Source organism: Adiantum capillus-veneris, chromosome 27, assembly GCF_014529385.1.
Source record: "Adiantum capillus-veneris isolate H3 chromosome 27, ASM1452938v2, whole genome shotgun sequence".
Taxonomy (NCBI): domain Eukaryota; kingdom Viridiplantae; phylum Streptophyta; class Polypodiopsida; order Polypodiales; family Pteridaceae; genus Adiantum; species Adiantum capillus-veneris.
The window spans coordinates 66,261,010-66,287,587 of record NC_140957.1 but is presented as its reverse complement, the minus strand read 5'-3'; the positions used below and the strand labels follow the sequence as shown (position 1 = coordinate 66,287,587).

Below are 26,578 nucleotides of genomic sequence, written 5' to 3'. Positions count from 1 at the left end.
GGCCCTTAAGGGTTGGTTGGGATGTTAACACATTCTCTTTCTTGTCTCTTGTGCAACTATCAAAGGAAATCTACAATCTATAAGCAATTAAGCAGATTGTGTGTGCAAAGCGAAGTGATGTCCTTACAATCAATCAATCTGTTGCGCCTGAAAGACAAATCCAACAAAGGGTGGAAATCTCCTACTAGACTTTTGAATGAGAATGATATCCACCTCTAGAGGTCCTAACCTCACAATCTCTCTTCGACCTAAGGCGAAACGCCATGCCAACACATTCTCCTAACACCATGCAAAAAAGGCAGCAGTAGGGAGAAACAATGCCTACGGAAACATTGACGCAGGACCTCTCTCCCTCTCTCTCTCTCTCTCTCTCTCTCTCTCTCTCTCTCTCTCTCTGTTCATCTTCTTCTTCTCTATCTCACTCACTCATGGGAAGCATCGGAAAAGTGGCAACGGCTTCCCCCACGTGTAAGAAGATGCATCCTTCGCCGACCGCCCACAAAGCCTCTGTCATTCGGATAGGGAAGAGGATGTGGGCAATAGAGAAGGAAATGAGAGAATGGAGAAACGAAGTGGAAGAGTGGAGGAAGGAGAGGAGCACTATTCTTCAAAGATGGACCAAAGAAAGAGATGGCATGTGTAGAAGGATCGCTTCGCTCGAGGAGGAAGTGGTCATCCAAGAAAATTGTGGGCGGCTCGAAGAAGGCAAAATTCAGCCATCCATGATGGAAGAATTGAATACCATGCGAGAAGAAATACGGGTTATCAAGGAAGGTGAGGAGAAGAAGTCATGGGCCTCGGTCATCTCCGTAACACAAAAGAAAGTAGAGGAGGCCGAAAAATGGATTGAGGTTGCCAAGAAAGGGAACAGTAAGGAAGCTCCTTGTACACCCACTCTTATTAACATGACCCTCGAAGAGGAACAAAGGAGGAGGATGCGGGCTCTACATGTGAGGGTAACCGGCCTAAGGGACATACACAATGTGGAAAAAGAGGTCACAAGCTTGACATCCATGATGGGGGTGGACAAGCCTTCACACACAAAGGCATGGAGAGTGGGCAAAGAAGAGTGATGGCCCAGGAGAATCTTCAAAAGAGAGACCTTGGAAGAGAAGAAGGAATTCTTGAGAAAGAGGCCTACTCTCAAGAAGACAGGTATTTTCCTCGGTGATAATCTCACTCTCTCACAGCTTGCTGAGAGAGGTAATGCCAGAGATTACGGCGGCAAGGTAGAAGGGAAAGATGGCCTTTTACAGAGATGGTCGGGTGGTGATTGTAGAGCGGCGCACTACATGACGGTGTGAGACCTATGGGACCACACTGAAGATGGCTACTTGGAATTGTAATGGATCTATGAGGTTGGAAGTTGGTGCCTTCGAGGACAGTTTCAGAGACAGGGACATTGTTTTCTTCTCAGAGACTCATCAAGCCCTTGGAAAGCTTATGCCACATGTGGTGGGATACAGATGGGAGACAACCCATAGGACAGTCATGAGATTTGAGCATGGGAGTAGAGGTTCAGGAGTAGCAGCAGTCCTATTTAAGGAGGAGTTACAACCACTAGTACATATTATACGGAGAGATGATCGTACTAAATACATGTGGGTGAGGCTGAGAGCTGACACAGGCCGATTTCTATACATTGCCGTACGCATCTAGAGGACAGTCGCCTTTCTCTATACTAGATGCTGATATATGGGAATTTTCTAGGGATGGTGATATCATCCTCCTAGGGGACTTCAATGCCCGAACGGACAACTCTCAGACAGTCTTCTACAACACTTTCACATGAGATGATTAGAGAGCTGGATGTGGGTGAGTTGGGGCTTGACACATGCTCACATGACAAAGAGCAGACGGAGTATGGGAATACCTCACGGAGATGACGACTACACAAGGGTTAGCCATACTTAATGGCTTACAGCGATTTCCTGGAGCAGCTGGTTTCACATGCTTTCCACACAGACATGGGACCAGTACAGTGGACTATGTTATGGCACAGCCGAGCTTTATTCCTTGTATTCATGATTTCATAGTGGTGGGCGTAGCAGTGGATCATGCACTTTTTACATTGTCTGCTTCATTTCAGTTAAGTACAGGCCAAACATTAGGAGGCAGGTCACATACCCGTTATACATTTACAACACAGACTGACTCGGTTTATACAGAGAAGATCTATAGCCGTCTATGCACAGCTACTCCTGGCCTCTCAGTGGAGTGCACCACTTTACTGGCTGAGACATTGTATGGTGCAGCATCAGAGGCATACCCACACACTCACCCAGGTCGAAGGCGATATTCTGGAAGCATGCCCCAGAATAGTTGGTATGATGACTGCAGAGAGATGAGAGCCCAGCTTCAAAGGGATCTTCTTTTAGGAGTCATCACTTACAAACAAACTCGGATTGCTTCTCGACGCCTTGTGCGACGGAAGAAACAAGCTTACTTGGCCCAAATGGAGCGAGACTTGTATCAGTTGTTCTTGAGTAGAGACTCAGGAGAGACATGGCGATTCTTTCATGAGCACTCTCCTCCCCCAGTGATTACTTCTCCTGATGTGTGGGGCCAGTATGCCTCATTGTTATATACGGTTCTTGGACAAGACCCCTTCTAGATCCTACAGAACCATGCTGTAACAAACTGCTCACGTGTCAAAGCCCTGAAGAATGGAGCCAACTCGCAAATGCTGGCCGAGGAGCCTAAACCCTAAGAAGAACAAGTAACAGAAGAAGTCCTACCAACTTATGGGGACCCCGTCCGATCGGGCCCCAAGTGACATAAAGGATTAAAATAAAGCAAGACCCGCACACACGCAAAAACTGATGACGTGGCAGATTTTCAAAAATTACACTGACATGATGATGTGGCAGGTCGTACGGATTTTCGCATTTTGCATTGGCTAATGACGTGGTAGACTGTACGGATTTCCGTAAATTACGCTGGCAGCTTTTGACTTTGCTTTTTGGACCAGAAGCTTTTGAGTTTTGCAAGATTTTCACTGTAAGTGCTATTCAAGCCAAGGGCCTTTAAATATGAGGTTAGGGCTCATTCTCTGGCATGCTTCCTAGAGAAGGAGCAGAGTCTGGAGTACCGGCTTGTACTGTCTTGATCCAATATAAAGAAATACCAAAAGGGGCACCAAGGTTTGAGGCCAATACTCTCTGGGGTAGAATTCCGCCACTCCATGTCGCGTGTCGTCTCTCTCTTTCAGTTCAGTGAAGTGCTAAAAGTTTGTTTAGTCTGTTCTTTTCTATTGGCACGTGGTGCCCATCTTGTGACACGTGCCCACCTACCAGAACCTTCTTTACCACTGAGATGGTAAAGAGAGCCATTGACGGGATAAGGACCAGCAGGGCATATGATCATGATGGTCTAGTAGAAGAGCAATTTACACATGCTAGAGATATGCTCGTAGAGGTTCTTGCAGTGTTGCTCAATCGTGCCATGTGTGAGGGGTTAACTGAGACTTGGAGGTTGTCTACTATTGTGCCTATCTTCAAAGCAGGTGATCCTACAGAGCCTGGGAATTACCGCACTATTATGGTTGGGCACACATCGGCACAGTTGTATGCATCCATTCTTGAGTAGCAATTGAGTAATTGGGCAAAGGGTGAGGGTGTACAAGCAAAGGGCCAAGCCGGTTTCAGGAGGGGTTTCTCCCTTCTTGATCATATTCTGAGTCCTCACACTCAGAGCCATCATTGAGGAGGGTAGGTCACATGGGAGGCGGATTTATTGTAGCTTTCTGGATTCCCGCAAAGCATTTGACATGGTACCAAGATCTCAATTGATGCGCAAACTGCAAGAGATGGGCGTACCCACATTGTTGATTTAGGGGATTATGGCTCTATACATATCAGTGATGGGACATGTACCCACTCTAGAGGGGATATCTGATTTAATTCACTCCACCATTGGGGTGAAACAGGGTTGCCCATTGCCTCCTACTCTATTTGGTATGTTGTTAGAGTTCAGCTTTGTCACAAACGGGAGCGCATAGCACTATAAAGTATACTCGGATAAATAGAATTTATCACTTATTACTGAAGCCAGAGTATATAAAGAGAAATAGATAGAGAGAGAGAGAGAGAGAGAGAGAAGATCGACACAGTATTGGGGACCAGAAGATGGGCTGGTCTTCCCCGTAATAGTATCTTTATTACTGATAAGAAATCTATACAAGCACTTGAACCGAACGTATTACCACGTTCATTCCATTCTAGAATAAGACCTCATGGTTCCCGGAAGCCGAGTCCCGGAAGCCTCGGCTTCCTATTCCTAGGGCAAAACCCTATTCCAAGGAACTTCCGTTATTTATTCCAATTCCTCGAGAATCAAGGTTCTCGCCTTGGATCTCACCTTCCAGACTCAGGGCATGGCATCCCTACAAGTCTTTTCCGACTCTGTTTTCCAGAGTCCTCTTCTCGCAGAATAACTCTGCTTTCCTGGACACGAAGTTCTTCCCTTGGGAATCCCAACTTCCAAATCACATCTCGAGAGTGTACCTCTCTCGCATCCGTGGATCTACTTCCCAAAACTCGGGTACGAAACCCTTAAGTTGATCTGGCTCTAGTTCCTCAGAGCGCTTTTCTCCTATAGAGGCTCATGCCTTCCTCTGCTCCTACTCCTCGTGAAGAAGAAGTACACCTGCAATCAAATATTCAGAGATCATAACATCAAAAACGTTACCTTCAAAGTCTCAACGCTCAAAACGCAACTCGGTTCTCGAAAAGCAAATCCACGAAAGAGATCTCTACATAGAAAATCCTCTCGTACAATCCTACGCACAAAAGAGGTGTGTTCTCGGAGTCTTTCTCGTAAATCAGCCCCGTCTACGACATCTATGGGCTGATAAACAGAGAAAAACAGCAGCTTGTCGCAATGGAAACACGCTCTGTAGGCACTTCTTTGCGAGCGAACTCGTGCATCGGATCCTGGCGACATTGGATACACTTGGGGCAGCAATGGGCATCACCGGCGAATGTCTTCTTTGCGGCTATAAATCTGCAGCAGCATCTTCTCCTTGGAAAATTGGTCTTCCCTCTGGGAGAGGGCGTGTGATACTTTTATAGCTCCCTGGCCATGACAAAGATAGCAAAGCATTGGCTGCTCGCGTAGAGATCGCACCTGTTTTTCAGTTTTTTTTTTTTCTCTGCTGCCAAAAAAAGAGAGAAAAATCGCTGGCTGGTTTTTACTGTTTTATTTAATCATAGGCTGCCCACTTCCGGTCACCTTTAAAAATGGTCCGAATCTGCCCAAAAACTCAATAGAACTTATGAGTTAAAAACAATGCTTTCACAGCACTTCCCAAGCGTCCCTGGATGCAATCACATGCACAATTGCAATGCAGACATAGACTTCCTCGCAAGCAATCCCACTTTCTCAGAAAGCATTCTTTTTTTCCTCAAAGTTTCCTCTGAACCGATCTTCATTCAAGTGCTGGCTTTTCCTTGTGCACAATTCTAACACAATTCGGAATTTCCTCCTGACTATAAATATTCCCTTTCCAATGCACATGTCACCCACCTTGTGACACATCAGGAATACCCATCACCTAGTTTTTTCCTACCGAACTTACGGTACAATCTCCTTCACGATGCTCTATGTCACCCATCCTATGACGCATCAGAGATGTCCATTTCAGGATGGTTGAATACTTCTTCCCGATGCTCCCTATCACCCATCCGTTGTGACGCATCAGAAGTACCCGTTCTTGGTGGCCTTACATATATTCCCTTTCATAGTGCTCCCGTCATTAGTCTAAATGACGCACTAGGAATATTTTGTACTCGAATGTCTCCAGTGAAAAAAACCCTCTCACTTAAAATTCCAATATTTCATTCATAATTATTTTTCCATGGTGTTCCAAGTGAGAAAACCCTCACTTATAAATCCAACAATTCATTTAGAATTATCTTTCTGTCAAATCAAACTTCCTGTCCGGTGGAGCTTTGACATCCACCAGGAGCAGATTAGGGAGTGGGGGCTGTTTTGTGGTTGTGGCCGGCCGTACCTGAGATAGACGTATGTAAGGTGCAACAGAAGTGAATGTTGAACTTTGCTCAAGATGAGTGCTCCGAACTGTGCTCAAGGGTTCCTTTTACTTACGGAAGGGAGAGCCTTTCGTTTCTTTAGTGAGAGAGTGCAAATGATCACAAACAAAGTGGATAACACTGTGAATGAAGGTACTGAGACTGAGAGATAGAGAGAGAAGAATATGGCACCAGAATGTTGTCAAACCCTCCTCCCAGGGCCCCACTCTCTATGGCGAGAGCAGTCTACTATTGATTGCACAAATCTCTACAATGGTCTGAATGCATTGGACTTGCCGACGATGAGGACGATGACGAGACGGGCTGAAATCTGCGAATCTTGTATCTGCTGAATTTTGACTCTATGTCGATGACGGCAGCGATGATGACGACGCGACGACGATACGCTGAAAACGCAAATGCTGAAATCTGCAAATAGCGGGCTGAATCTGCAAACGCTGGCTGATCTGACCGTGCAGCGAGGATCTGCTGGTTTGGGGGCTGCGGTACGGTGTCGGACTACTGAAAATGCAAAACGCTGATGCAAATGAGAGGATCTATCGCCAGAAATTGCAAACGCTAGGGCTGGTCTGCTGTTCCCAAAATGCTAGGACTGAAACTGTATCTGCTGCAGAAAACGCTAGAGGATCTGCAAACGCCAGGGTGATCTGCAACTTGCAAAAACGCTGGAAAGTGCTAGCGCTACCTTTTCCTATATACTCCCTGAGTCAAATTGCCCTACCCGATTCCCCAACAAAGTCACTTATTAATAATAAGTGAAAATAGCTAAAATAGGGAAACTAGGTTCTCTGCACTGTAATGCTTGTGATGGATTCTGATGGTAATGTTGATGATCATGCTGTGTGCAACCAGAGGATACGCACCTACTCTAAGTGCCTCGACATGCACAGTCTGCGAACAAACTCACAAAAGTGCCAGAACACTTCCTAAGCTAACTGAACCCTTGTCATGAAGTAGCTTGTCCACGTGCACATAGGGTTAGATGCGCACGTGACATCCCCTCCTTTTTAAATTGAGATACTCGTACCGATCTGCATGGCTTCCTTGTAGGTTGCCAACATTTTGGGATAATCTTTGAAAAACTCTTCATCAACCCACACTCCCTCGTGGGTTCCTCAATCCTTGAACTTTAAAAAGTACTAACTCACTTGCTTCTTTGAACCATGGCGAAACTAATGCAACAACACTTGCTCCGGCTCCATGACTTCAGCTTCATCAATGATCTCCGGTTCTTCTTCTTTGGAAATGTCCTTTGGAGGTGTTCCTGAACACTTTCAACCAAGAAACATGGAAAACATTGTGCATTGACCATGAGTTAGGCAATTGCAATTTCATTGAAACCTCATCTATCTTTTTAATGACAGGAAATGGACCATACATTCGAAAAGACAACTTGGGACATTTCTTTCCATCCCCTTCCTTGATTGAAACATCCTGACGATGCTTATTAGCCTGCCGTGAGTAAGACTCCTGACCCTTGCTTAGCCGAAGCTTCACACTCTCAGAAATCTCATCCAATGACTGACTTTCAGCATTGGCATCAGGCGTTTGACTGAACGAGCGAGTCAAAAGTGACTGGAACGGACGGCCAAAAGCTGCCTCATACGGAGTTCGACCAATGGCAGAGGAAAAAGAGTCATTCAAAATAGCCTGAACCAATGGGAGATAGAGCTCCCAATGAGACTGTCGATCACATATGACTTTAAAACATCAAAAGCCAGCTGATTGTAAATCTCTGTCTGACCATTTGACTGTGGACGAAAAGCTGATGAAAAATTCAACCTACTGCCAAAATTTTCAAAGAGTGCGCGCCAAAAATTGGACGTGGACTTAACATCCCTATCTGAAACAATCGATTTTGACAGACCACAGATGGATACCAATACTTTATGAACAACCGTGCCACATCTTGTGCGGTGACTGTGGCCTTACAAGGAATCAATATGCAAAACTTGCTGAAACGATCAACAATTGTCAAACATTGAGTGTTCCTTCAATGCAAACTAGGTGGAAGGTTAGCCATAAAATCCGTAGAAATATCTTGAAAAGATCCATCCGGAATAGGCAGCGGAAGCAAGAGGCCTTGCTGCTTACCCCGAAGAGCTTTTACCTTTTGACAAATGGTGCACTGTGTGACATAACGAAACACATCTTTTCGCAGTTTAGGCCAATAAAAGAATCTTTCTATTTTTTCCAGAGTGGTGTTCATTCCCCTGTGCCCACCCGTGAGAGAGTCATGTGCATCATGTAATATGAGAGGGCAACACACATAGACGTTGACGAAAATACAACAAACCATCACAAATGAGATAGTTGCTTTGCCCTTGGGAAGCAAGAGCTTGCAACCATGCTTACCAACTCGGAGTTCGCATACTGGTTCTTCATGCTGTAGAACGACACACCCTGAAGAGAAACTGTGGATCTTGACTCAAGAGCCAAAATCTGTACTTTGCGGCTTAACGCATCTGCAACACGGTTAGCTTTTCCACGCACATACTCAATCAAACCTCCAAATTGCTCAAAAAATTGTGACCACCGTACTTGGCGATCACTCCAATGTGCACTAGGCATAGATTGGAGCCACTTGAGGACTTGGTGATCTGTGAGAACTGTAAACCGAGAAAAAACTCAGATTTCTTAGCTGCAATGTACAGGTGACACTCATCTAAACGAGTCTATACCCTTTCTGCATAAAAAATGAGAATATCATCAAGAAAGATGAACACACATACACCAACCATATCGCCAAAACGGCCTACCATGAGACGGTTAAATGTACCCACGGCACCTGTCAATCCAAAAGGCATAAGAACATACTCCCATTGCCCTCGCTCCGTGCAAAATGCGGTCTTGTAGATGTCGCCTTTGCATACCCTTACCTGATGGTATCCACTTTTGAGATCAACCTTACTGAAAACCTTTGCCCCATTGAGCCTATCAAGGATATACTCAATGCGAGACATCAGAAACTTGTTCTTGACGGTCATCTTATTCAATGCCCTGTAATCAACACATAAATGAGACGAATAATCTTTCTTGCGGACAAACAAAATAGGAACACTAGAACATATGAATCTTTTAGCCACCAACTCCGTGAATTGCCGCTCTAACTCTTCCTCCTGTGTCTTGTTCAAACGATAAGGAGCCTTACTGACAAGCTATGGCCCCTCCGTAAGCTCAATGCATGGTCCTCTCGCCGCTCGGGTGGGAGACGGTGTGAAAGATCACCCTGTCTGGAGCCTAAATACCTGGAGAGGCATACATGAATGCCGCTTGTGCTCCTCGTCGTAACTCACGCTTTGCCTGCACATGAGAGATGAGAGGCAAAGAATGCAGCGAGAGCGGTCTACTTATGATTGCACAAATCTCTACAATGCTTTGGACTTGCCGACGATGTCGACGACGATGAGGACGACATTTAGACGGACTGAAAACTGAAAAATGCTAATGGTTGAAATCTGCAAATCTTTATCTGCTTAATTCTGACTCTATGTCAATGACAACGGCGATGGTGACGATGCAACGACGACGCGCTGAAAATGCACATGCTGAAATCTACGTTTTCCGGGCTGAAACTGCAAACTTCGAGGGATTTGACCGTGCGGCGAGGATCTGCTGCGGGAAGATGAGATTTGCGAGGTTCGGGGGTTCTACTGCGGATACTGACTACTGAAAACTGAAAACACTGAGTCTAGGGTTGATTCCGTCGCGAAGATCTGCAAAAATGTTGAGGTTGATCTGCAAATCAAAAACGAAAATGGATCCTGCTGCAAATACGTTGTGGATTTGCCGATGCAAACCACTAACGCTAGGGCTGATCTGTTCCTTGCTATCGCCAGGTTGATGCAGAAGCAAAACGTTGGATGATCTGGGTTCTTGTCCAAAAACGCTAGCTCTCCTGCTGTGATGCAAAAACACTAGAGAAACTTGGGGTCCTGGTGAGAAGTTGCCTGTGAGCAAGCGCTCCTGCTGCCTCTACTGCCAGAAAGTGCTAGCGCTAGGTTTCTATATATACAAACTTAGCAAAATTGCCCTACCTAGTTCCCAACAAAATTCACTTAAATTAATAAGTGAAAAATATCAAAAATAGGGAAAATAGGTCTATGCACTGTAAAAATGTTGCTAACGGGTTCTCATGGAAATCTGATGATCATGCTGTGTGCAGCGAGAGGATATGCATCTATTCTAAGTGTCTGGACATGCACGGTCTGCGAACAGACTCATAAAAGTGCCAGATCACTTCCTATTATAGATTGACTTGACTGAACTGAAACCTGGTCATGATGTAGCTTGTCCACGGACACATAGAGTTAGATATGTCACGTGACATCCCCTCCTTTTCAAAGTGAGGTACTGGAAGCGAACTGTATGGCGTCGAGGGAAATCGCCAAACAGGGTCTGGAATCCTGGGAAGGACGCTTCGCCGGCCCACTCTGATGTGTGGGTCGTGCGATACTTAAACATCATAAAGGTCTGCAACGCTTGCTTCTTTGGGCCGCGCCGAAAGCGACACAAAGTCATCTTCAATGCTTCCACTTCGTCCAGAGTCATGCATCTATCTTCTTCAAGAATCTCCGAGGATGAAAATTCCTGAAACCACTTCCAACATGAACATACCCATTCCATGTGAAGTGACTGGAAAGATTCTAATCTTCTTTAAAGAATGTGCATGCAATGTAGATGAACATATAGACGGAGTGCCAAACCGTTCATCAAACACACGCAAACAATGGGGTCGAAACTTGTCTTTCTGATCTAAATGAATCAACTGTGGCAAATCACAATGGAAATGCAGATGCTTGATGCTCAATCCTTCTTGTGCTCTCTCTACGACTGAGTCGTGCCAAGGAAGAGACATGGAATGTGACTTCCTTGAATGCATACTTTTCAGCTTTTCATGAATCATCTGCATACATCCGTGCTCATTCATGAGTGAATCGTGCTCAGCGTACAATATGGCATGCCTAGGAAAAGGGATCACATAAAGGCACTGACTAAAATACAGGAAAGGATCACGAATGAAACACTCAAACAATGCGTGCTGACTAATCATACGAACACATAGTACTTCTTGCGAGGGTTCTTTGGACCTAGGCTCGAGAGCCAAGATCGGTTCTTCATGATCGATCGAATCTTCCTGTGGGGGTTCTGTGGACGTCGACTTAAGAGCCAAGATCGGTTCTTCGTGATTGATCGAATCTGCAATGAGGTTAGCTTCATTAGAGAAAGTATCGACTAACACATCATCCTTGTGAACAATCACATCATCTTCATGCAAATCATCATGCCTGTGAGAAATCACATCTTGATCATGCAAATCATCATGCTCATCATCATGCTTATCATTATGCTTGTCATTATCCTGCAAATCATCATGCTCATCATTATCATGCAATTCTTGTGTGTCATGCTTTGGAGAAGAAGAGACTGAGAGAGTCTCCTTCTCCTGAATCCTTTCAATCTTCGCCTACACATTAGAAATGAGAGATGGAGAATGAACAACTTGCTCTCCACGAATGACAATGGGAGAGTCACTTTTGGCATTGAAAGTGAACGTATTTTCCGCCCAATCAATGAGAGGGTTATGCTCACGAAACCATCGAATGCCCAAAATCATATCACATCTTGAGAGAGGAGAGACTAAAAATTTTCTACGGAAAGCAACTTGTTGAATTGTAAACAACACATCAAGGCACTACTTCGTGAGGAGAGAGTCCATACCGGGAGCGAAGTCAGAGACCTCAAGAGGAGATTTCTGACTAACATCTAGGCGGGCTCTCTCAACAAGAGAGGGACTAATCACATCATGCATAGAGCCTCGGTCAAACAATATGACAAAACGCTACCCTGTCATATGACCATAACATTTAATGACTCATCGATGGGAGGGTCATGAGAAACTTGGGGCACACTCATGTTCTCATTTATTGCATTGACAGAGGAAGTGGGTTCTGTGGGTTCTGTGGATTGTTTAGATTCATTAAAGTCAAGCTTAGGACATGTTCTTTTTATGTGACCCTTAATGTGACAATGAAAACAACGACCTTCCTTAGAATAAGTGCTTTGCTCTTCCGACGTGATGTATCCTCCTAAAATTCCTTGTGCTACCTTTTCATCTGGAATGAGCTTAGGTTTAGCAATTGTGTTAGCTTACCCTTAGGTTCACTTTGAGAGTTCTTTTCTGAGACTATTGGAAGATTGGTTAGCAAAGTTACCGTTCTTACCAGTCTTACCGTTCTGAAAGTTCTGAGAGGTACTTGTCGAAGTCTTGTTTTCCTTAGGCTCTCCCTTATTGTGCTTTATCTCTTGTGCGAGAGCAATCGCTACCGCCTTTATTGAGATCGATTGGATCGAGCACCTCGACATCATACTTGATATACTCGTCCAATCCATAAAGGAATGCCTCCTTGCGCTCCCCATCCGATTTGCGTAATTGAGTGCCGAGCTGCAAAACACGATTAGAGAAAGACATAACTGGCATACCATTTTGCTTGAGACCGCGCCAATCGTCTTTCAATTGTGTGAGATACTCAGGTGGCATAAACCGCGCCTTGAGCTTGTCTTGGAAATCAGCCCAATTGAAGGAAAGGGGCGTGAATTCGTCGGCTTCCTCTAGGTTGCCATGCATGATACCAATTGATATTATCACCGGCAAGGTACATAGCTGCCGTCAAAACCTTGCTATTTCCTGTCTTGTTAGTTGTCGCAAAATAAGCATTAAATTGATGCAACCAAGAATGAATAACCGCAACATCCATCTTACCATCATACTTACTAAACTGGATCTTCTCTGTGACTGGGTTGTTGGAGTCCGAATCTCGACTTGCGCCATTTGATGAACTACCAACATCTTTGGCGAGCTCCGAGTTCAAGGCGAGAAGTCGGATCAATTCTTGCATGCGTCGTTCACTCTGTGCCGCACGCTCTGTCTGTCTTTCTTCGGCCGCCACACGATTCGCTTCTTGTTGTGCGATCATGTCTAGCATTGTCTTGACCAAAGCCTCCATAGGATTTGGTACAATCCATAGCGTAGATGGGAAAGGGGGAGGGTCAAGAAAACCTCCATGGTGAGGAAATTCTTCTTCGCCTCTCTCATGCTCATGACCTCCAGGCGAAGTATCCATTCCGCTTCGAGTGATGACCATCCACTGAAGTCGTGGGTTCTTGTGGTCTTGGGTTCTTAAGTTCACGAGGAACTTGGGTTCTTGGGGGTCTTGGTTCTTGGCGTTCTTGAGGGTCTTAAAGGTCTTGCGGTTCTTGCGGTTCTTGAGGTTCTTCTTTTGCTTGCAATCTGTGGTAGAGAAGGATCTTCTCTTCACCCAAGTTCTGCTCTTTTCCGCGGGCGTACCCCTTGGCGGCCTTGCGCTACACCAAGGTTGCTTTTTCCCACCTCACATCGATTGGCCGGTCGCTAAGTGCACAGTCCGCTCTCAATGAGTGAAAAGAGAAACAAGGGGAGGCTGGACAAGCCCTTCTTTCTTGGGTTTCCTGTCACTCTTCAAAAACACGATTAGGAATCGACATGCCCATGAGAACTTGGGTTACGTGCGACCGCAACAAGCAAAAAGAAAATTATGTGGTTCTTGTGGTTCTTTCCTTGAGTGATACAGAACATTGTCAAAGCTCTGATACCAATGTAAGGTGCAGCGAAAGTGAATGTTGAACTTTGGTCAAGATGAGTGCTCCGAATTGTGCTCAAGGTTCCTTTTACTTACGGAAGGGAGAGCCTTCCGTTCCTTTAGTGAGAGAGTGCAATGGACACAAACAAAGTGGATGAACACTGTGAATGAAGGTGCATGAGACTGAGAGATGGAGAGAGAAGAGAATACGACACCAGGATGTTGTCAAACCCCTCCGAAGGCCCCACTCTCTATGGCGAGAGCGGTCTACTTATGATTGCACAAATCTCTACAATGCTTTGGACTTGCCGACGATGTCGACGACGATGAGGACGACGACGAGACGCGCTGAAAACTGAAAATGCTAATGGCTAAAATCTGCAAATCTTTATCTGCTGAATTCCTACTCTATGTCGATGACAACGGCGATAACGACGTTGCAACGACGACGCGCTGAAAATGAAATCTGCGTTTTCCGGGCTGAAACTGCAAACTTCGCGAGATCTGACCGTGCGGCGAGGATCTCCTGCGAGAAGGTGAGATCTGCGAGATTCGGGGGGACTGCTAAAAACTGAAAACACTGAGTCTAGGGCTGATTCCGTCTCGAAGATCTGCAAAAACGTTGATATTGATCTGCAAACCAAAAACGCTAGGGCTGAAAATGGGTCATGCTGTAAACACGCTATGGATTAGCTGGTGCAACCACTAACGCGAGGGCTGATCTGTTCCTTGCTGTCGCCAAGCTGATGTAGAAGCAAAACGCTGGCTGATCTGGGTTCTTGTCCAAAAAGGCTAGCTCTTCTGCTGTGATGCAAAAACACTAGAGAAACTTGGGGTCCTGCTGAGAAGTTGCCTGTGAGCAAGCGCTCCTGCTGCCTCTTCTACCAGAAAGTACTGCGCTAGGTTTCTATATATACAAACTTAGCAAAATTGCCCTACCTAGTTCCCAGCAAAAGTCACTTAAATTAATAAGTGAAAAATGTCAAAAATAGGAAAAATAGGTCTATGCACTATGAAAATGCTCCTGATGGGTTTTGATGGAAATTAGATGATCATGCTGTGTGCAGCCAAAGGATATGCATCTATTCTAAGTGTCTCAACATGCACGGTCTACGAACAGACTCATAAAAGTGCCAGATCACTTCCTATTCTAGACTGACATGATTGAACTGAACCCTGGTCATGCTGTAGCTTGTCCACGAACACATAGGGTTGGATGTGTCACGTGACATTGTTGGAGTCCGAATCTCGGCTTACGCCACTTGATGAACCACCAACATCTTTGACCGGCTCGGGTTTCGAGGTGAGTACCTGTAGGACCAACTCTTGCATATGTTGGTCTCTCTGCGCCTCACGCTATAACTCCAAGGCCGCTTGTCTATCTTCGGCCACCAAGCGTGCTTACTCACGCTCACGCTCCAAGGCTGCCTTTCTTTCATCGCTTTCGCGATCCAAAATTGCCTTTCTTTCTTCGCACTCACACTTCAAGGTGGCGCGTTGCGCTTCTTGTTGCAACATCATGTTCATCGTCGTCTTGACCATAGCCTCCACAGGATTTGGCGCAAACCTTGGCGTAGATGGGGAAGGCGGAGGGTCGGGAAAACAGAAACCTCCTCGTGGTAAAAACTCTTCTTCGCCACTCCCATGCTCACCACCTCCATGCAAAGTATCCATTCCGCTTCGGCTGATGACCATACACTGAAGTCTTGGGTTCTTAAGTTCACGAGGAACTTGGGTTCTTGTGGTTCTTGAGGTCTTGAGGTTCTTACTTTAGCTTGTAATCCGTGGTTAGAGAAGGATCTTCTCTTACCTAAGTTCTTCTCTTTCCCGCGGCCATTAGCATTTTCAAATTTCAGCCCGTCTTGTCTTCATCCTCATCATCGTCGACATCGTCGGCAAGTCCAAAGCATTGTACAGATTTGTGCAATCAATAGTAGACCGCTCTCGCCATAGAGAGTGGGGCCTTCGGAGGAGGGTTTGACAATATTCTGGTGTCGTATTCTCTTCTCTCTCTATCTCTCAGTCTCATGCACCTTCATTCACAATATTCACCACTTTGTTTGTGTCCATTGCACTCTCTTACTAAAGGAACGGAAGGCTTCACTTCTGTAAGTAAAAGGAACCCTTGAGCACAATTCGGAGCACTCATCTTGAGCAAAGTTCAAGATTCACTTCTGTTGCACCTTACACCTATATAAACAGTCACCCCCCTTGTACTTTTGGCAAGTTGTTGAGTGTAGATTACCAGCGTTTGGGCTCTCTCCTCTGCTAGCGTTTGCAGTTTCTAGCGAGCACTCTCTCTCTAGCGTTTTTGCACATTCTCTCTCTACGTTTTCTGCAGGTGGTGACCTGAGCTTGCGATCTCTCTCTCTTGCCCTAGGGCTTCCCTTTCTGGCCTATTACCACCGCTCCATAGCGGTTGTGCATCTTCGGCAAGATAAAGTGTCTGTTCGGTGGGCAGTACGCGCTTGTGCCTTAACCGCGAGGAGATTCATCGGGATAGATTCGAGATCTATTGGCTGCCCGTCACAGAGAGGTGTCTTGATCGCAGTTTGCAGACAAGTTCCTCATCCAATTCACCTTCTTTCAGCTGCACCTTTGACATGGTATCAGAGCCACGGCGTGCTCTTGAATCGGATCGGTGATTTGTGCAAGATTGAGTTGCTGTTTTTTGCGAAAAAAAGAGGCGCTTTGCTGTTTTTTCTGTGTTTTTCACTCTTTTGGGGCTAATTTCGGCTGTAGTGGACAGATTTGTAGATTTCCTCTCTTCCACTTCAACCTAGCCGCTTCACATGCCCAAATTCTCCAACACCATGGAGAAAAGTAATGACTCTGACAGCCCATGGTGATGAAGGACACCATGAGGATGGGATCAGCGGCGGTGACCACACCGTCAATGACGAATGGGGAGATTGGTCCCAGTTCTATTCCTGAGTAGGTGATCAACCAATCAAGATACCTACACTCCCTATGTTTCCCTCAAATCGGCGATTGAATGCAGACAATTATGCCCTTTGGAAAGCAGCCATGATGGCAGTCTTTGACTCTTACGAGGTTGGAGGATTTGTCTCAAGCACCTTCCAAAAGCCAAAGGACTCAAAGGGAGCGAAGTTATGGGAACGAGTCAATGTCCGGATCCGGTCTTTTATTATCCTCAACAATTCACCCGCGGTGATTGGCCACATTCAGCTAATGCAAGATGCGAGGTTGATGTGGGATCAACCTTCTTCTATGATCAGGTCTCTCCAATGAAGCGGATAGCCCTCGAGGTGCAGTTGAGAAACTTGGATGCAAAGAATACTTCCATGCAGGATCATATCAACAAGATGCAAGAGCTTCAGGAGGAGATACTTCATATGGGAAAGCTTATCAATTTGGAGGACATGGCCATTCAGCTTTTGGCTCAATTGCCTCCCCGGTATACCAGCTTCTACTCTTCCTTGATTACCAGTGGACGGTTGAATACTATCACTTGGGAGGAGTTAGTTCCAATGGTTTTAGACCAAGAGGAGAGGTTCCAATAGGGGATGAAGTCAGGCTTTGAAGCCTTGACCGGTTCTTCCAACAACAACAACAACAAGAAGCAGAAGGGTAAGAAGAAAAGCACCAACACCAAAGACAAGAAGAGTGATGCCGAGCGTGACACCTTGAGACGGAGCGGCATTGCACCAATTGTGGTGAGAAAGGACATTATTGGAGGAAGTATCCAAGGCGAGTTGGAGAAGCTTCGACCTCCTCGGCAGTAGTAGTACAGTCACCGGCCTTTGTTCATTTGGAGATTCTCCCTTCGACGGACTCTTCGAGGACATCGGAGACATTGGTGACCCTTTCTCCTCGAGATAGTCGTGATTGGATCCTTGATAGTGGTGCCTCACGGCACATGACACCTACGAAGGATCTATTGTCCAACATGCGGCGACACTGTGGTACTATTTTCATCAGCGACAAATCTGAAATTCCCATTCACAGCGAGGGTTCCATGGAGCTAGGTAGTATGCATACCTCCAAGGTACTTTATGCTCCGAAATTGGGTTTTCATCCTATATTACTGCACGAGGTGTGCAAGCTTGGCAAGGAGGTGATCTTCACGAAGGACTCGGTATCTATACGAGATCAGCTGACCGGTATAGAAGTCAGAGGGGGCTCGGTAGAGAACGGCCTCTATCGACTCCACGCTCTTTCTTCCTCGACTCGGATACCCACAAGTGATTTATGGCATTACGGGTTTGGCCATTTGAACAATGATGCCCTTCGACTTCCTTTTCGAGAACAGTTGCTTCAAGGCTTACCAGATGTTGGGAGTAAGCATGGGAAATGCATTGCCTGCATTAGTGCGAAACATCGAGAATCCATCCCGTTCTTCACGTCGCGCCACTGTCGTGTTGGAGTTAATTCACACCGACCTTTGTGGACCTATGCAGACCCCTTCCCTCGGCAAGGCTCTTTACTTCATGTTATTGGTGGATGACTTTAGCGGCTTTACTTGGGCATATTTTCTACAACACAAGCACGAGGCTTTTGGCCTCTTCAAGAATTGGCTTACTCTTGTGGAGAAGGAAAGCAATCATGTATTGAAGACCATTAGATCGGATAAAGGTGGGGAGTTTACCTCCAATGCTTTCATTCAGTTTTGTACGGACCATAATATCAAGCGAGAGCTTGCGAATACCAATACACCTTCAGAGAATGGAGTTGTGGAACGGAAGAACAGGACAATAGTAGAGATGGCTAGGACCATGTTTGAGCATCGAGATTTATCTAAGTCCTTGCGGGCTGAGGCAGTTGCGACGGCTGTCCACACCCTCAACAGACCTCCAACCTCTTCAATTCCAAAGATGACACCAGTTGAAGCCTATTTTGGTAAGAAGCCCAACGTCTCCCATTTCAAGAATTTTGGGAGCGATGCCTATGTCCACGTAACAAAGGAGCAAAGGGGGAAGTTTGACCCCAAGACCCGCAAAATGATTTTTGTCGGCTACAACTCTCTTTCAGTGGGATATCGACTTAATGATCCAAAGAAGGAGATTGTCTTAAGCCGTGATGTTGTCTTCAATGAGACCTTACCTTCACAAGGGGCTTCTGCTCCCAAGCCTTCCATGAGGACTCCTGATCTTCCGATTCTTGGAGACCCAGATTTTGACATGCCCTATGATGAGCCCTCTTCTCCTACCCCTGTCCCTCAGGCAACAGAGGAGGATGCACCCATACCTAAAGATGCAGTTGACAGTGGATCTCATCACAGTGCCGATGTAGAGACAGATTTGCCGGTGGCTCCCCCCGAGGGAAGCAAGCCCAACAAGTTGCCGAAGTGGTTATTGGAGACCTTGTGAGATTCAGCAACATCAGATTTTCCACCACATTGGCGAGAAGCCAGTAACTCGCGACGCTCACATCGACTTCGACTTGCCGAGGTAGATGTCCCGTTACCACAAGTGAACTATGCATTGATGTCTTCAATGATCCAGGACAGAGTTCCTCTTACAGTTGAGGAGGCACTTTCACTACCTCAATGGAAGTTGGCCATGAAGAAAGAGATTGATTGCATCAAGAAAATCAACAAATGCGTGTTGGTTCCGCTGCCTCCCCAGCGGAAGTGATCGAGGTCAAGTGGGTCTACAAGACCAAGTATAAAGGTGATGGTTCTCTCGACAAGCACAAGGCAAGACTTGTTGCCAAAGGCTTTTCCCAGAAACCCGGTGTAGAGTACGAGGAGACCTTTGCACCAACCGCACGGATGGCAACTATTTGGATTGTTTTTGCCCTTGTTGCCCTTCACAGGTGGCCGGGTTTTTAGATGGATGTGGTTTCGGCATTCCTCAATGGCGAACTGGAGGAGGAGGTTTATGTGGAGCAGCCTCCAAGGTTTGAAGATCCAATATGGTTTGTAGATTGCTCAAGGCTCTCTATGGCCTCAAGCAATCGCCTAGAGCGTGGTACCGGAAGATCGATTCCTTTGTCTTACGACACTCCTTCAAGCGATCTTCTGTTGATCGAAATATGTACGTTTTCCGTGAGGGAGGGTTAATGACACTTGTTATCCTCTACGTCGATGATCTTGTGATTACAAGTAGCCATGCTGAGCACATCCGCATTATTATGGCAACCTTGTCAAAGGAGTTTGAGATCACAAACCTTGGCTGGTTTCATCATTTTCTTAAATTCGAGGTTAGGAAAGATAGAGGGGGGGCATCTTCCTCTCTCAAGAGCAGTACATCCGGGAATTATTGGAAGCATTCGGTATGACCGAGTGCAAATTTATCTCTACTCCCATGGATCCCAATCATAAGTTGTCACAGTTTGGTCTTCCTCTTCTAGCAGATGCAACAAAGTATCGAAAACTAGTTGGTTCACTCATTTGGGTACTCAATACTCGATTTGAGGTAAGTTTCCCGGTGTGTCTACTCAGTTCCTTTATGCAAAAACCCGCCAAGTCACACATGCAGCAGGCCATCAGGGTCCTGCGGTATTTGAAGGCGACCTAGTCATTTAGCATTTAGCATTCACTATGCAGCTTGAGGTTTGAATCCCCACGTCATTCTGGGATGGAGTGATTCAGATTGTAGAGGTGATTCAGACGGATGACGGTCAACCACAGGTTTTACCTTTTCTTTTTGCTCAGGAGCAGTTTCATGGAGCAGCAAGAAACGGCCAACAATTGCTTTGCCTTCCACAGAGGCAGAGTACCATGCTGTTTGTAGTGCTACATGTTAGTCAGTTTGGATTCGGAGGCTACTTTGGAGATGGGCTTTCCGCGCAGACTGAGTAGGGCAAACGGGAGTTTGTCCTATATAGGCAATCCCCCCCCTTGTACTGTTGGCAAGTTGTTGAATGCAAATTACCAATGTTTGGGCTCTCTTTTCTGCTAGCATTTTCTCTCTAGCGTTTGCAATTTCTAGCGAGCACTCTCTCTCTAGCATTTTTGCACATTCTCTCTCTAGAGTTTTCTGCAGGTGGTGATCTCAACTTGCGATTTGTCTCTCTTGCCCTAGCGCTTCCCTTTCGGGCCTATTACCACCGCTCCGTAGCGGTTGTGCATCCCTGGCAAGATACAGTGCCCGTTCGGTGGGCGGTACGCGCTTGTGCCTTTACGGCGAGGAGATCCATCGCGATAGATTCGACATCTATTGGCTGCCCGTCACAAAGAGGTGTCTTGATCGCAATTGCAGACAAGATCCCCATCCAATTCACCTTCTTTCCACTGCACCTTTGACATATGTATATTGATGAGGTGTCTGATTACATTGACAGAGAGGGTGATAGAGGTGCCCAGCTGATAGGGACGTGGATCCCATTGTTGTTATATGCTGATGATATTGTGTTGATCTTTGACTCACCAGAGTATGCAACGACGATTGGATGCATTACACAGTTATGTAGAGGATAGTGGATTGTCTGTAAACCTTGGTAAAACCAAAGTTATGGTGTTTAACACCACACCACAGTGGATCAGGAGATCAACACCGACTTTCACATATGGTTAGGAGATTATAGAGTATAGAGATGCATACACTGACCTTGGGGTTGTCTTCACTGGGCCGAGGCTTTCTTTGGGAAGAGAAGCAAAGACTAGACTAACTAGAGCTTTTGCAGCCTTGGGAGGCTTGGAGAGGATGTGTTCGCAGGTTCAGTTCCAGGAACCTCGAACAAAGTTATGACTCTTTTGATACTTTAGTAGCCTCAGCTATGTTGTATGGGGTGCAGATATGGGGACCTTCTGTAGGCCAAGATGGTTGGAGACGTATGGAGAGGCCCTTGCTATCTATGATCTCTCGACTGATCAGAGCCAAGGCCTCTGTACCCCACGCTATCATTCGAGCAGAGCTAGCTACCCCTCCTATGGAGATTGAGGCGCTTACCAGACGTGTCTCATTTGTGCACAGCTTGTGAGATACTACTAGAGACGGACATGCTAGATTGGCCCTTGCATCTTCCAAACAGTTAGCTCTTCAAGGGGGACACTTCATGCTGGTATGAACACGTGACATCATGGTTTTAGACGCATGGCTTCACCGTGGACAGGCTGCCCCTTTTCTAGCACTCTTCAAGCACCCTCGATGTCTCTTTTACGGGTGGAGATTACTAGACTCGTTTGGCAGGACCTGATCCAGCTGGATACCAGGAGGACGTGGATAGAGCCACCACAGGAGTTGGGCACAAAGGTGGCTTTCTATAGAGAGCATCTTCTCCACCTCATAGGAGATGGGTTTGTGATTTGACCCAGCTACATGGACACACATATATCTCATGGTTTGCGGTGTGCCATTGGTCAAATACGCACATCCTCACATCAGCTTGCGATTGAGACTAGTAGATTCAGAGGGATACCAACATACAGCAAGATATGTCGCTTATGCTAGCTAGAGCCAGAGACAAAGCTACATTGCAAAGTGTACTATGAGATATGGGGCCGTTTCCACTGCTTATTCAGAGAGGGTCCTTTCTATAGGGTCATGAGTTATGAGGATCACAGATGTCTTGGGCTATATCTACTTGAGTTACACAAATATAGAGACTCTTTATTGGGGAGAGATAGAGAGAGACAGTCCTAGAGACAGATTACTAATTTCTTTTCACTAGATATGGGACAGCCAGAGTAGCAACCATCACTGTAGAGCTCGGCCCACACTCATTCGACCACTACCGGCACTCTCATCGACCGAGCACTGGAGCTACGGAGATCTAGACGGCCACGATTGAGGAGAGGGGCTACACAGCATCAACGGAGACTACAGCTGAGGATTCGAGCCATACTCTCTCAACATCCAGAGTGCAGAGGATGGATTCTAGTAGTAGTATCTTTGTTCTAGACTCTAGTTCCTTTGTACCCAGACATGGTATTAGATTCACCATTTTGTAATAGTTTGGTCTCATAGGTCATTTTGGCCTTTTGAAAGCGTATATAACATTTCATTTCATCATCTCTCTCTCTCTCTCTCTCTCTCTCTCTCTCTCTCTCTCTCTCTCTCTCTCTCTCTCTCTCTCTCTCTCTCTTCTGCTAGATATTTAAGGTCCCTTGGGATAGTTTCCTACAACATTAAAACTCTCTTCTTCTTCTTCTTCTCTCCTCTTACATATATATACATACATGTAAAAGAGAAAGAAAGCTTACATTGAGAAGGCACCCCAGAAGCAAGAGGAATGTTCGAGTGAGACCTGCAAAGTGTAAACATATTTTCTCGTGCATGTGTATACGTGTGTGTGTGTGTGTGTGTGTGTGTGTGTGAGAGAGAGAGAGAGAGAGATTACAAGGGGAAGAAGGGGCTGCCATCTCCACAATGCCCAGATATAATTTCTGTCTCCGAGTAGCTGTAAAAAAATAAAAAAATCTCCCATTAGTGATTAGTCGAAGGGGGCAAAAAGAAAAGTTTGGAAGTGACGACGAAGTGTAGTTAGTTTTAGAATTCTCTGTGCATGTCAGTACTTGGGATGTTGTATCCTGAAAGAAGGGGCGAGAGCATTGGAGGGAGGTCGCCCCAAGTGTGTGCAATAGGGGTCCTAGAAGAGGAGGTCGCCATAGCAGCAGCGGGTTACCTTCCAACAGTAGGAGGGCTCGCAGAAGAGGTGCTACAGGAGGTGTGACGACAGCAGCCAGAAAAATAGAAAGGAGGCCTCCATGAGGGTGTGCGGCAAGGTCCTAGAAGAGGGTGACGACAGCAGCATGCGGGGGAGAGATGGTCGCCATAGCAGCAGCGTGTCGGCTTTCAACAGACCCGATGTGCGCAAGAGAATGAATCGCAAAAGACTTTATTTAATTCTCTTCCAGTAGTATATGTAATAACGATTTTGGAAAATTCCTTTAAACAAGAATCTAGGAGATGCTGCTGACAATTATAGTGGCTGCCTTCACAGATGCACCGTTGCTCTCTCTCTCTCTCTCTCTCTCTCTCATTCGCCAACCTACCTTCCTGAGTTGTGTCCATCATTTGTCTCTCAATTCAATATGCCTTGGCTCCGTGACTTTAGTTGACGAAACACGGAGGATAGGAGTCAGGACAAGCTCCGAAGAGGAGACTCGAAAGAGACGATGCTTGCACCACGAGGAGGGGGAGAGAGAGAGTTGTAATGGACGTTGCGAGAGACCTGCACGCTCTGCCTCTTTGTTTTTCTCCAACACACGTAAGGCCTGCGCCTCGTCCTTGCTCACTTGGCCGAGCGAGATTTAAAGCATCTTTCTCCTATTGGATTTTATTTTGAAAGCTCCCAGTAGTAGTATCAGTAGGGGGTACCAGCTGATAGAAAATCAAAAAATCATGGCATTAGTCAAAAATGGAAAAGGAAAGGGTTTACATTCGAAGAGAAAAAGAAAACGAGAGTGGTACACCACGTGGAAACACCTCCCCTTTCCAGCTCCCTCTCTCTCTCTCTCTCTCTCTCTCTCTCTCAGGCTCGTGTCTTTCTTGCCGCCTCCCTTGTCGTCTCTCCTCTCAGAGTTCCTCCCCTCCCGCCCAGCCTCAGACCACCGATCTGCAATGCTTCTCGAGGCCTGCATGAGAGAGAGAGAGAGAGAGAGAGAGAGAGAGAATCGTGCAATACCAAACGTCCACACACACAGAGCCTGCAACAGCAGCAGACGTCACGCGAGAGAGAGACATCCCTGCATGACCAACCATATCTGTGACTGCATGGGATTGAGGTGGGAGATCAAAGACAGTGCACGCAGAGAGAGAGAGAGAGAGAGAGAGAGAGAGAGAGAGAAAAGAGGTGTTCGAGGCAAGAGAAAGAGAGAGATGCCGTAGACAGGAGGGATGGGGCACAGGCGGGAGGAGGGATCGCAGCCATGGTGGAAGACAGAGGTCACGAGCAATAGCAAGGAGAGGGATGGGGCAAAGGCAAAAGTAGATCGCAAACTGTAGGTCGCTGGGAGGGCGGAGGCGCACCCTCGAGAGGAGGGGGAGAAGGCGCATGTGAAGGGGGGGGAGGGGGGTAGAGGGAATCTTAATCATTAATGAATTTTATTTCCTTCCTCCCAGTAGGGGGTACCGAATCATTTTAAATCGGAAAATGGCCTCAATATCTCACAAGGGAAAGAGAAAGGTAATTAAAGGGAAGGGTGGGAATAGGAGGATTTGAGAAGGGGGGGGGGGGCAAGGCACGTGGATAACATGCGTTCTTCTCTCTCTCTCTCTCTCTCTCTCTCTCTCTCTCTCTCTCTCTCTCTCTCTCTCTCTCTCTCTCTCTCTCTCTCTCTCTCTCATGCGCACGCTTGTGCAGGTAATACCCCTACCCAATCATTTTAAATCGGAAAATGGCCTCAATAGCTCACAAGGGAAAGCGAAAGGTAATTAAAGGGAAGGGTGTGAATAGGAGGATTTGAGAAGGGGGGGAGGCAAGGCACGTGGATGACATGCATTCTTCTCTCTCTCTCTCTCTCTCTCTCTCTCTCTCTCTCTCTCTCTCTCTCTCTCTCTCTCAACATCAGAGAATTCACACACACCCACACAGGCCCTGCTCTCCCGTCTTGTCCATCATCTCCACCTCAGTGATGTTGCTATAGACACTTGCCCCCCCGAGGGGATCCTGCTGCAGACGGCTTGTGGCAAAGAGACGGAGATGACCAGATGCGCAGATCTATGTGGAAAAGGCAGTGGGGAAAATCATGCACATGGGAGTGGGCGCGAGGCAGACGCAAGCAAATATTCTACCTTAATAGATTTTATTTACAAGCGACCCAATAGGGATACGTAGGGATACTCAACCAGTAAAACAAGTTACGAAAGCACAACTATACGCACCTTTTGCTTGTTTTACTATATAGGCTTAATGTATTATTTATATATGTATTTGTGTGTCTATGCAGGTTTGTATATGTGAATGTATATGCGAAAAATAGTTTTGTTTAATATACATATACGGTGAGTGATTGCGATCGTAAAGTGAAGCTAATGACCCTACATAACATACTACAATCTAGCGGCTTGCAATAAGATAGCATGCATGAGGCTATGGAGGAGTATGAGCAGCTCTCTAATGATAGTTTACATTGTGAGAGAACAAGCAATAACAAGAGAGAGAAAGAGAGAGAGAGAGAGAGAGAGAGAGAGAGAGAGAGAGAGAGAGAAGAAGCAATAACAATAGAGAGAAAGAAAGCTTACATTGAGTAGAAGGCACCCCAGAAGCAAGAGGAATGTCCACCGCCCTTTTTCTGGTTCGAGTGAGACCTGCAAAGTGTAAACATATTTTCTCTTGCATGTGTGTGTGTGTGTGTGTGTGTGTGTGTGTGTGTGTGTGAGAGAGAGAGAGAGAGAGAGAGAGAGAGAGAGAGAGAGATTACAAGGCGAAGAAGGCGCTGCCATACTCGCACAATGCACAAATATAGATCACTAGGTTGATAATAATTTATGTCTCTGATTAGGACTTCCTTGTTTTACTATTCAGGCTAAATCCTTGTTGGAATTAGGGTTGCAGAGAAACACACACAGCTTGGAGAAGACGAAGGAAGCTCAAGGCACACAATAGAGAGTGTTACTTCGTGTGCAATGGAAAGATAGATAGTCCTAAAGTGATGGGCGTATATACAATGCTCGGGGGAAAAAACCTCCTAAAGAGGGGAAAAATGCCCCGGCGGTCCTAGTGTGTTCACACACATCACTACCACATGTATATGGTAACAAATCCCCCCTGGAGTGATGCGGTGAACGAGAGCTGGCACATGAGTAAAGGGAAGTGCCATGCCCTGAGGACATGATCAGTCCACAAAGGGGAGTAAGCCCAAAGCTTTGCGGAAAGCTTCAAGCTTCTCACGAGACAATGCCTTTGTGAAAAGATCTGCAAGGTTGTCCTGTGTTGGCACATAAACCAAGCTGATCTCTCCTGTTGAGAGCCTCTCCCTGACATAATGGTAATGCACCTCAATGTGCTTTGTGCGAGCATGAAAAACTGGGTTCCTCGCAACTGCCAATGTGCTCT

General features: G+C 46.2%; 1 protein-coding gene across 1 annotated transcript in view; it reads right to left on the bottom strand.

Annotated features, from left to right (window-relative positions):
• The window catches only part of LOC147422128 (uncharacterized), a gene marked incomplete at its 5' end in the record, with an annotated part of 80,308 nt that extends 56,935 nt beyond the window's left edge, over positions 1 to 23,373 (bottom strand). The window contains 3 exons of the mRNA XM_086503231.1: positions 22,782 to 22,825; positions 22,919 to 22,978; positions 23,204 to 23,373. Of these exons, the coding sequence (XP_086359357.1) occupies positions 22,782 to 22,825; positions 22,919 to 22,978; positions 23,204 to 23,373 (274 nt within the window). The remainder of the gene's footprint in view (positions 1 to 22,781; positions 22,826 to 22,918; positions 22,979 to 23,203) is intronic.
• Between the last annotated feature and the right edge of the window lie 3,205 nt (positions 23,374 to 26,578).